Source organism: Podarcis gaigeae (assembly GCF_964106915.1).
Source record: "Podarcis gaigeae genome assembly, chromosome: 10".
Lineage (NCBI taxonomy): Eukaryota > Metazoa > Chordata > Lepidosauria > Squamata > Lacertidae > Podarcis > Podarcis gaigeae.
This window is the reverse complement of record NC_139686.1, coordinates 68,266,941-68,278,869: the sequence shown is the minus strand read 5'-3', so window position 1 is coordinate 68,278,869 and position 11,929 is coordinate 68,266,941. Positions and strand designations below refer to the sequence as shown.

Genomic DNA, 11,929 nt, shown 5'->3' with positions numbered 1-11,929 from the left:
TAGAACAGTATTTAAAAGTTTTTTTATTATATATGGAAAGCTGAAGACTGCAGAGTGCATTTGATTTTCAGACATTTAAGTATTGACGTCTTAGAGCTCTTGGTAGGTTTTGCAAAAGTCAGATGCTGTTTATATTAATTCTAAGTATTACCCTACCAGTACAAATTAAATATGTCAGAGGTGTTTCCATACCTTCCAAAGAACATTTTACTGAAGAGTAGACAGTGCCTTCTGTAGCAGTTGTACCATTATGGGATAGACTGAAGCAAATTCCTTTCCTTCTCTACTTCTTACTGACTGAACATAAGCTTCCAGTGCACCTCTGTTAAAAGGAAAAAAAAACATACGCATTAGAATCGGAAGTGTTTGTTATGTGAGCCTCTAACAACAAGCTATACGGATCACACTTTCAATTTTGCACATGTTATTTTGTAAGTCCATTCCAGCCCATTTCCACATTAAGCTGTGATTTCTGAAAGAAATGACTCTCTAGGAAAATTTGTATTTAAAAAACTTACTTGATTACAAAACACATTTAAATACAGTATTTTTCCCCATACGTGGACATATAAACTTCTTTTATCATGCAAAACTGTATAGAAAAATTCAGAAAGATGCAAAACCTAAAAGACAATTATATTCTCAACCATATTATTATGGCAGAAAGTTTGAACTGAATCAGCTCACTTAAAAATGCAGCTTGAACACAATTTGGTCTGTAAACACCACGATGCCACTAATGAGGGGACTGAACCTATGACTACCATAGGTTTTGCAACTGAAAAGGATTACAGCTATGTTATGAGAACTACGGGCTTGTGAGGAAGGGCTGCATAAGGGTTGTCTGAAGTGGGTAATGCTGTGCCTTCGCTACACTGACAGCATACTGTACTGTTTCAGATATTACACAGCACAAATAGAGGCACTTGTGCTCCCAGTACAAAATTGTCCATAGATGACTCTGTAACATTCTGATCTTTGCTGCTATAGTGAAGAAGTAATCAACCAATTTTGTGGACGTGGAACTAAAAAAGATAATGAAAAGAAAAGCAAGAAATCCAAAGGAGATAGGAGGCAGTTGTGGCAACTGTTTAAGCAAGTTATTCTGTATATAACACACCAGTATGAGCCCCTGTTCTTTTAATCCAGATGATTACAAAAATTATTGCGCACAAAACCAAACTGAGCAGAGCCGAGGCCCCTGGCTGAAGTCAGAAAGTGCAGTACTTAAGAGAAGTCATTTCAAACAGCATTGGGGCCTACTCAGACAAATCATAATAGCAAACTAGCAAGAAAATAATCATTTTATGAGCTAAATATATTTTAGTTTGCTTTTGCTATCTGCCAATCCTGTAATGCACAATATACTAAGTAGGTTCATGTACAGGCAAAGAGTCTAGGAAAAGTCATCATTAAAGCATGTTTAGTTAGACCAGGGGTCAGCAAACTATTTTAGAAGAGGGCGGGTTCACCGCCCCTCAGACCTTATGACAGGTCGGAGTGCGCGCACGCAAGGGGGGGGGCTTCTCTCCCCCTCTCTCCCCCAGCCCCTCCCCTCCCCCTGCTTTCCTACCTCTTCCACCACTCTGTGGTTGGTGGCAAGGCTTCCAACCGCAGCGCGCAGGTGGCAAGGCTTCGGATTGGCTGGCACCAAACAAAGCTCAGCTCCCTCTGCAGGGCAGGGAGAAGCCAGGAAGAGGGAGGAGGCACCGCCATGATGTGTGTGTGTGTGGGGGGGGAGGAATGGTGCCTGAAAAAAATTGCAAAAAAAATGGCGCAGCCCGAACAATCACGCTGACCCAAGCGGTGATTCCAGGACCATCCATGTGCCGGATCCAGAGGGCAATTGGGCCGGATCCAGCCCGTGGGACTTAGTTTGCTGACCCATGAGTTAGGCCAACCAATACCTCCAAAATGGTATCTCAGGTACAGCCAATCTGGGTTTCCTTAGGTTGGAATTTAATGTCTCCCTTAGCTAGTCTGCATTGCAGTGTAATGTCAAGGGTGCCAGAATGACATAACATCTCTTGAGGACAAGCTCCTCCTCACATTTCCAATAGCATGTTTTTACCATGTAGGCAGCTACGAGAAGGAACGGTGTAAAGGCTTATTCTGACACACGAACAAGGTGAGGTCTGAATCTATATTTACTTCTTCTGCAACCACAATCACTATAACCACAAAGCTGGCATGCCAAAACTCCCTCACCCTGAACATTCTCACCAGAGAGTTTTCTTCCCAACATCCCCTCCAACAAAGGGGTGGCAGAGCTCACTGGAGTGAGATGCCACCTGTATATAAAGTTTAGCATAGTCTCAAGGGGCAGCTTGTTCCACACTGCTTTCCACGCTCCCTTTCTTTGACCAACAGCAACTAAATGGAGAACCACACACATTCAAAAATGGTCAGCATTCCACTACTTGTTCCTCTCTGGTTCTACCAAGTAAGTAACTGTTTAGCTCATCTGAAGAGTTTGCCAGCTGGTGGTCCTGTCTAGTAGGACACAGCTAACTAGATGGCTCAATCGCCACAAGGAAACGAAAAATGCATATCCTACTTGGGCATGCAGGAATAACAGCAAAGCTTCTTGGACACTTGGGAATGTAACAAAATGTGTCAGACAAACACTGTTGTAATCCTTGCCCTGGATAGGGACTTGGAAATTATTTTGAGCCTCTGCCAGAGACTTGAATAAGAATATTATTATTTCCTACATATACAGTGGTACCTCTAGTTACAAACTTACTGTATTTTTTGCTCAATAAGATGCACTTTTTCCTCCTAAAAAGTAAGGGGAAATGTCTGTGCGTCTTATGGAGCAAATGCACTGGACGGCAGAGGGATCCCTCGGCTGCTGCTGCAGTCACAAGCTGAGGGATGCCTCCGCAGCCAGAGCCATGGCTCCTGTCCGTCGCTCGCTGTGAAGCAAGCAGAGCAAGAGCCACTGACACACTCTGTGCAGCTCTCGCTGTGCCAACGGCTCTTAATTTGCTGGCTTTACAGCGAGGTGGGAGGAGGGACGGACGGGAGCCATGGCTCCTGTCCGTCCCTCCTCCCGCCTTGCTATAAAGCCTGCAGAGCACCTGTCCCAGTGTCTCCTCCTCCTCTTTTACAGCGAGGCCGGAGGAGCGATGGGCAAGCAAGGTGAGAGCTGGGCAAAGTGGGACAGAAGCCATGTAAGCGGCTCTTGCTTTGCTTGCTTTCATGCTCTGCGCAGAATATATTTTTTCTTGTTTTCCTCCTCTAAAAACTAGGTGCGTCTTATGGTCAGTGAAGTCTTATGGAGCGAAAATTTGGGTGATTCGTTCCAGAGGTCCATTCCTGAAACTGTTCTTAACTAGAGGTGTGCTTTCACTAACGGGGCCTCTTCCTGCTGCTGCGCTGCCGGCACACGATTTCCGTTCACATCCTGGGGCAAAGTTCTCAACACGAGGTAACTCTTCCAGGTTAGCGGAGTTTGTAACCTGAGGCACCACTGTACTCCTCTTTTCCCTAAGTGTTTGCATCCCGTGAAATAAGCATTCAAGTATGATTCAGGAGGAGTTATCACTGCCCTTATTCTTAATTTTAGCTGCTACCTTAGTAAAACAAGCTCCAGCAAAAACTACTGCTTGGAACTATTTGGTTTCTTTCATTTGTTTAATTGTGCGTGCATGTGCATCTATACCTATTCAGAGATGTATGTGTGTTGCAGTCTTTAAATTAATATATAAAGCCATTTCAAGAGTGCTTTAATTTTGTTCCATATACCTTGCTCACCAAGCTCCTTCTCTTCCCTTTTTAGTTTTCTAAACACTCTAGCGAAACAAACATCTTGATCCCAAACATACTTAACTTGGAAAGCAGTCCTGCTGATTTAAGTAGAGTTTCTGCTGCAATTCTTAGGATTTCAGCCCAGGAGGCACTGTATCATTCAAAACATATCATAGAGCCAGTACGGCACAGGGATACAAGTAGTTGAATCCCCAAACAGCTATAAAATAAGTAAGATGACATCTTTATTAGATGAATTTCTCCTGCAGTAGGAAATAAGAGTGGCTCCCAAAAGAGAATTCTGTGTAATTTGGAATCTGGCTTGCTTCTGCACCAAAGAAGGTCTAATAAAAGACTACCTTGCTGGTCTGGAGTTAATCCCTGAAACCAGTGCAGCTATAAATGTCTTGAAGAAGCCCTAATAGAAGTTGTTGCTTAGAATACACCAAAGCACTTCCATACATGGTTAGACAGGGACAGCACGATACACAAACGGTCAACAGTGGGGAAGAAAGAGGAAAGTTTCCAAGTTGCAATACTGCAATATTTCTAAACTTAATTGGGAAAAAAATGTGTTTTACCGTATCAAAATGAGTCTGTCCTTCTCAGATGGATGGTCATCAAGCCACCGGGAATAACGTGCAATGGTCCACTCTGCTCTCTTTCACAGGAAATAAATAAATACAAATATATATGATTTCTAGCCATCTTCACATACTGGGCAAAAGTTAATGGAAACAGCCTTTCACAGGCTGGTATACAGTAATCAGTAGCAATTCATAGATTGTTTAGTGCTCAACCACATAGGACTGTAAAAAAACAGTTGCTTCTCCACAGCACTTTGGCTTGGGCAACTGTTCTGGAAACATGTAAAAGAATAGCTCAGAACAAATTAAATGGCCACTGGGTGGTGCTGTGGGTTAAAGCCTCAGCACCTAGGACTTGCCGATCGAAAGGTCGGCGGTTCGAATCCCCGCCGCGGGGTGCGCTCCCGTTGCTCGGTCCCAGCGCCTGCCAACCTAGCAGTTCGAAAGCACCCCGGGTGCAAGTAGATAAATAGGGACCGCTTACTAGCGGGAAGGTAAACGGCGTTCCGTGTGCTGTGCTGGCTCGCCAGATGCAGCTTGTCACGCTGGCCACGTGACCCGGAATTGTCTGCGGACAGCGCTGGCCCCCGGCCTATAGAGTGAGATGGGCGCACAACCCTAGAGTCTGTCAAGACTGGCCCGTATGGGCAGGGGTACCTTTACCTTTACCTTTAAATTAGTCTTGGGATGTAGGTGGCGCTGTGGGTTAAACCACAGAGCCTAGGACTTGCTGATCAGAAGGTCAGCAGTTCGAATCCCAGCGACGGGATGAGCTCCTGTTACTCAGTCCCTGCTCCTGCCAACCTAGCAGTTCGAAAGCACATCAAAGTGCAAGTAGATAAATAGGTGCCGCTCCGACGGGAAGGTAAACGGCATTTCCGTGCGCTGCTCTAGTTCGCCAGAAGTAGCTTAGTCATGCTGGCCACATGACCCGGAAGCTGTACGCCGGCTCCCTTGGCCAGTAAAGCGAGATGAGCGCCACAACCCCAGAGTCGTCCACGACTGGACTTAATGGTCAGGGGTCCCTTTACCCTTTTTAAATTAGTCTCAACTATGGATTAAACAAGAGAGGAGGAAGCTGTGGCTCTACATGTTGATAGACTAGAGTCCTCCTCATCCCTGACATTGGCCAGGCTGGCTGGGGCCGAAGGATCACAGTATCATCTCTGATGATTTCCTCTGTTGAACTGCGAAAGCATTCTATTGCCAGAAGTTAACCAGAATGGAAAACTCCTGTGGCCTGCCGTGATCTCATAAAACCAACCCCACAAGCTGCAACTTGAGCATAGCTACGAAACAGCATTGGCGACAGCAATTTGAGAGAAATGGTTTTCCGCCACTGGTGGAGTATATGGTGAGAAAAGGCTGCGTAAAGTAATTACCTGGAACGGGGATTTTAATTCAGGGGGTGCTCTTGTAAATAAGAACTGAATAACGGTACTGAATGGAATTATATCTCCCACAGCTGGGCTGTTGACGATATGCTCACTAGTCTGGAACAGCATTGGCCTGCGGGGGATAAAGCATAAGTTAAGATGATACAGTTAAAAGGAATGAAGATTATGCTTCCCTATAATTTACTGGGGAAATGCCTCTTGTGGTGGATTAAATTCCACATTGCAATAGGCTCTTCCAACAGGTACTTCACCTTTTCTCATAGGATTGAATGATGGCCGTTCATTTGCATGGGAAAATGCAGAGACACAAACAAAGTTGGAATGGGAGTTGAAACTGCGGTTGCCTCTTTGAGTCTCCCATTTCTTGGCAAATGTTTCGCCCACAAGTATCTGACCACAAAGGGACAGAACCCAAGGGAGGCTTCATTTTAATCCATGCCACTCTAATAACACACACAGCACCTTAAAAACAAAGGTCTGTTCCTTCCATGCAGCAGTTGTTTTCCGCTTTGCTTCATTGTCATTATGGAATTTGGTAAGGGATTTTTTGTAGTAACAGCAGCTTATTAATTAATTAAACAAAAACACTGCATCTCAAATCCTCTAATATCAGGGTAGGGGGCTGAGTGTAACTGCAGCTCATCAGCATAAGAACGGAGATCCACAACAAAAAGCAAAAAGGTGCAATTTAGCTGACATTTGCATGACAAAATTCTCCCAAGTTATAGTTAGACTCTGAATAAAATGTTCAAGGAAAAAGCACTAATTTGTTGGTAATTTTCACATGGTGCTGCCAGAAGGTTTTAATTAAAAACCCAAATAAATTGGCAACGATTTAAATTCTTCATTACCTGGTGCCAGCTGCGAAAAATATTTTGAAGGCAATATACCTGAATGATCTTAGGAGTCTGTAGGATATTCCCAGATCAGAGAGCCGTCTGCAGAGGGGAGCGACTGCTAACTCCATCTGTCAGAGAAAACGAATTGTACTTCAGTCAGATATTCAAAGCCCTGGGCCAAACCAGCCAGTCAGGAATTGGGGAAGGCAGTTTTTCAGCCAGCAGATTTCATGAACTAGAACCAGTTTTTACCAGCAGAATTTCTGGCAACAATCGGGCAACAACCTACAACCATGAGCATGCAATCAGATGGAAAGGACCCATTCCAATCATGGGATGAAGCCATGGAATTGGAAAACCAATGTCACTGCTGCTACCATGTAAACAGAACCACCGTCAGCTATTTTAGGACCACCAGGAATGAATCTCGTTTTACTGCCAAATTAAGAATATACCACGAAAGAAAAGCCCACAGCTTATTCATTTATGCCAGATGAAATAATAACAGTAATATAAACAACCAGCATCTCCTCTGCATACACAAGAGTTTTTTCACTGGCTTTTGCAAAGAAGAGTATATCTGTACAACCAACCCCTTTGGTTTATCTGTAATTTACTCTATCCAAAAGAACAATATAATTTCTTACAGCCCCCTAGGTTAAACATTTGTGCTTTGGCAAATGAAGAGTGGATCTTTTTATTCCAACTAATGGAGATGTGATTACTATTTTTGCTTGTTAACACGTGTCCATTTTTCCCTCTACACTAAGCTCACAACTCTTGTCTTAAAAGAGTATTTTTGTGTGTGCCAGATACTGAAAAAATATTGTCGGGTTTCCTTCCTCGGTTCTGACTTCATCATGTTCACATTTCAGTCTCTTAATCATACAGAGCTGCACAGCTTTTAAAGTGCAAAATATGACTCGCAATCTAAAATACTCCAAATTACTGTAACCTTAGCGCACTTGGCTTTCTTATACAGCAACAAAGCTCTTCATAATGAGGAGGTCAGAATGTACAACAATTCCCAGATGATGTCTCATGATGTGTATAAATGTCAGGGAAATGTCATTTCAGAGTACCTTACTGACCCCAGAAAATTCTTTCCAGGCCAGACGGAATTGTGAAAATTGAGCCAGGCATTCAGCACAAGCCATTTCCCCCCCTTTTACCCATATCTTTCAAGTTCGTATCTTTACAGACATTGTTTTGACTGCTAGATATAAAAACGGTCAAATTCCCCAGTGATTAGGGTGCCCTGGATGTAACTTTAAACATTTTTGGATATACATCCTGTCCATCATTTCTAAGGTGAGACTTACAAATATCTCCCTTTCACACTTTTCTTATTTAAGTTCAGTGTTACTTACGGTCTGTAGACTTTCAAATTCCAAATGCAAATATTTGGAAAAAGAAACTTAAAAACAGAAGGAAGTTCATAACAGGCTGATCTTACAACCCACACTTAGCATGTTTTGTGCATTTTTCAGTGTTGGCGCCCTGTTTCCTTTACGTCATCCCAGCAAGGTATGCCTGGCACCAACCTTATTTATCACAAAGTGATTTAGTACATATATACTCTGCCTTTCTTCCATGATAGAACTTGAGGCTCCCATCGATGCACCGACTAGACTTTCTTAGCTTCAGAGAAGTAGCTGCATTATGTGTCCTCAGAACAGACACAACTTTATCTTTTTTAGCACCAAAATACCTATTAATTTGTTCATGAGTTTCAATATGTGTGTATTTTCTTATTAACTATTGGTTTTCCGTGGTTTGTTATCTTGGTCACTAATGTTTTGGTGGTTTATTATTTTCAGTATGGCTGACGGAATGCTCTTAAGTATTAATCTCGCTGAGAATCCCAAGTGGAATACAAATGTATGTATACATAAAATTTTAAAAAGTACTGGAAGTAACATTGTCATCTGGCACTACATTTTAAGTCCCCTGTTTCAAGGACAAATGTAAAACAGAATGTACATTTATATATATATTTTCCAATAATTGGTGTGCCTTGGACTATGTGTGTTATCAAAATTCAGGGTTCTAGCTTACTTTAGGAATTTCAGTATCTCTCACGAATGAGTCGCACTTATAACTGCCATAATACAGACTAAGGTTTCTTTTCAGCAGTACACAGCCTCAAGGTTTCTGCTCTCAAACTCCAATTTTGGCAGCTGGAAAACATCCAGCCAAATCTAACTAATCCTAATTTATCACAGTACAGTCATTATAATCGGACTTTGCTTGTCATGTATGCAGAATATAAATATTTTTAGGTGGAGAAGAGCTTGTGGAACACTGAAGCAGCGTGTGTTGTATGTCTCGGGGCATAGCATTTCTAATTCAATGTGTAGTTCGGTGTATATGAGGAAATAAAATCAACACAGTCTCCCTTTCATCTATCTACCTGTGCAAAATCAGCAGCAAGCCGCATTTTTCCGCCTTCGCCGAGAGGCCTTAGTAGGCTGGCATTGCGAATGAAAAGCTCAATTGCTCTCTGGGCAATGGCCTCTGTGCTCTCATAGACAAAATCGTAGCATTCAAAGTGTCTGAAGTAGTCATTCATGACTCTTGCGATGAAGCCCTGTAGTTCTTTCATGTACAGAGAACAAGGGACATCGGGCTTTTCTGAAGTGGGTAGCGACCTATCAAAAGAAACAAAGAGGATAACGAATGTTAATTTCATGTTTGCATCAACTTTAACCCCGTCACTGCGCTGCTTCACCTTTCTCCTGTGAAAGACAACTACAATGGCTGCATGCCTCACACCATCATATTTGTACAGAAATAAGCTGTGTCTGAAACACCTTTTCCTCACGTTAACTGCAGTTTTGCAAGTAAAATGTGAACCGTTCTAGTGGTATTTTCTCCTCCTCTCCCCCCCCCCCCAAAAGTCTGGAGCATTTTCATCAGCCGGAAGCTGAAAAGCTCTAAATTTAAATGGCACAGCTGTTGGTATAATTCTCTAATAATAGACCACATCATACATATTGTGGTGTTAAAAGTCCAGCCTGCCTCCAAACCCTCACTAAGTCTGCTCTTGACTTAAATTGCTCAGAGATTATATGCACAGATGCCTCCAATCTGGCCAGAACCAGTCCAGGAGACAAGGTGTAGCAGTAACAAGGCAACAGCAAGGACCAGACTTCAAGAATCCATATCTCAGAGGATTTAGTCAGTAAAGTGAGTCAACAGGTCACATTAGAAGTCTTCTAGTCCAAGCAATTGACCTCCCCACAACTCTATTCAAAGTGGCCCCACTTTAGAAAGGGATGAGGACCTACATAAGTTCCAGTCATATACAATAAACCAAAAATGTTTTTCAGAAGTCCATGTTCTCTCCTCTGGATTCCTTCATAGAGGAGGATAAGCAATTACAGTCGTACCTTGGAAGTCAAACGGAATTCGTTCCGGAAGTCCGTTTGACTTCCAAAACGTTCGGAAACCAAAGCGTGGCTTCTGATTGGCCGCAGGAAGCTCCTGCAGCCAATCGGAAGCAGCGGAAGCCCCATCGGGTTCCAAAGAATGTTCGCTGGAACACTCACGTCCGAGTTTGCGGCGTTCGGGAGCCAAAACATCTGAGTACCAAGGCATTCAGGACTGTACAGCTGAAGCAGAATGGAGCTGGGACAGAAAACTTCACAAACTTCTCTCAAAACTAGGATTCATTGTACAATCCCACCAAGGCAAGATGCAGGGCAAAGCTGCTAACTTTTTTTTGTTGGGGGGGGGCGGGAATGGGCTAATAACTCAAGGATGGAAGCCTGAGTAAGCCTGCTTGGCTCATTCAACAGAAGACTGAAATGCCTGCAGTGGGATTCTCTTACGCCAACTCAACTATTAACCTGAGCAAAGTGATGTTCGCGCCTTAATCCAGAAATCCATTAAGACCTTTAGAGGTCCTTAGCACTTAAAAATTTTTGGTGCCCCATATATAACTAGTTCAAAATGTAAATAATAATAAACCGTAAAATGAAATTTTATTTCTCGAAATGAAATGAAACCTACAGTAAGATGGAAAATGTTAATTTCTGTATACTTCCACTTCATTTATATTTGAAAAATGTTCTCCTATTTTCCCTAATTAAAAAGTCTTTGATCAGATCCTCAAAACAAATCTTATGCAGCATATCCGCTTCTATAATTAGTAGGGCATGCAGCCTGGCTAGTTGCATAGTTGTTCTGTTGCGATTTTTAAATATACCTCAAGTCAGAAAATGAACGCTCAGTTAAGCAATTTGTGACCATTAATGATAAAATGCTAAAACCATTAATGCTAAAATTAGTTCTAAAAGTCTGGATATGGACATTATCTGTGCAGTCCCCCTTCCCCTGATGCCCTAAGCACATGCTTATTTTACTTAATGGTTAATCCAGTCCAGCAGACCTTCAGAGAAGGCCCAGGTTCCCCCAGCAGGTCCAAATATGTGTGATACGAAAATAAATGCAAGTGGAATCCCTGCTCCCTATCAACATTCGGAACTCCTTCCCAGCTGAGAATCATGCTAATATAGAAGAAAACCTTTCAGGCTTGAAAGACCCCAGTGAAGGGAGAGACAACTGAAAACCTGCTTCTATGTAAACAGAGATCAACTAGCATTTATTTCTTGAAAATAATTTTGTGCATCCAGTCAATTCTCACATTCTACTGTAACTTTAAATGTTAAAAACTAAATAATAAAAACAAGTAGCTTAAAAAAAAATCCTCACTGGAAAATCCTCTTCTCACATTTCATTTTAAAAAGTGTTGTCCATATTTACTTTCCAGGCAGACAAATAATTTCAGCAGCCAGAAGTCCTGCTCCTTCTCCCACTAACAGCACAGGCTGGCTGCTGAGGCAAGCACTTTTGCCGCAAGGTAATAAATCTCTGGGGTTTTCGATATGGTGTCCGTATCGTACACATGTCTAAAGCAACACTGAGGTAGTGACTCCATTACCCAGAAAAGTCCTCCTGATGCATAGTGATGATAATAGCCTCTATCGAGTCTCCAACTGAGTTCAGTAAAGGTTGCACAGCATTTCCCATCAAATCATAGACTGTCTACAAGAAGGATAACCAAGGAGGAAAAAGAATGAGTAAAAAAACCACACAAGACATCAATATGCTGTCCTTGAATACTAAGAGATAAATAAATTATAAAAACTGTCAAGTTAATTTTGGACAGTGCTGTTTTGTGCCACGACATAGTTTGTGTATTCATACAGATTATATGGATGTGTTGTACGATATATTTTGAACCTATATATACATGAAAAGTTAAACATATTGTGCAACTTAACTCAAAATCTTCCCAACTCCTTATGTGGAGCAGTGGTTGAACAAGGGCCAACAATAAAAGAGGCAC

The 11,929-nt window shown here is 42.3% G+C and overlaps 2 protein-coding genes and 1 long non-coding RNA gene across 6 annotated transcripts in view; 1 reads left to right on the top strand and 2 right to left on the bottom strand.

The window, feature by feature from the left end:
• Nucleotides 1–11,929, bottom strand: part of BCAP29 (B cell receptor associated protein 29) — a 920,634-nt gene that overhangs the window by 689,921 nt on the left and 218,784 nt on the right. The window lies entirely within an intron of this gene.
• COG5 (component of oligomeric golgi complex 5) overlaps nucleotides 1–11,929 on the bottom strand; it is a 172,004-nt gene that overhangs the window by 11,340 nt on the left and 148,735 nt on the right. For 3 of the 4 annotated variants that reach the window (XM_083701441.1, XM_083701442.1, XM_083701443.1), the window contains exons 17-22: nucleotides 11,522–11,625; nucleotides 8,990–9,227; nucleotides 6,628–6,704; nucleotides 5,723–5,849; nucleotides 4,335–4,414; nucleotides 193–322 (exon numbers count right to left, since the gene is read on the bottom strand). In XM_083701441.1, coding sequence (XP_083557567.1) covers nucleotides 208–322; nucleotides 4,335–4,414; nucleotides 5,723–5,849; nucleotides 6,628–6,704; nucleotides 8,990–9,227; nucleotides 11,522–11,625 — 741 coding nt within the window. In that variant the 3' untranslated portion in view covers nucleotides 193–207. Of the gene's footprint in view, nucleotides 1–6; nucleotides 323–4,334; nucleotides 4,415–5,722; nucleotides 5,850–6,627; nucleotides 6,705–8,989; nucleotides 9,228–11,521; nucleotides 11,626–11,929 lie in introns of those variants that run through there. The other variant, XM_083701440.1, reaches the window with a different exon arrangement.
• The window catches only part of LOC310826614, a 32,206-nt gene continuing 31,691 nt past the window's right edge, over nucleotides 11,415–11,929 (top strand). Inside the window, exon 1 of the long non-coding RNA XR_014555891.1 lies at nucleotides 11,415–11,440. This is a non-coding gene — a long non-coding RNA (uncharacterized lncRNA). The remainder of the gene's footprint in view (nucleotides 11,441–11,929) is intronic.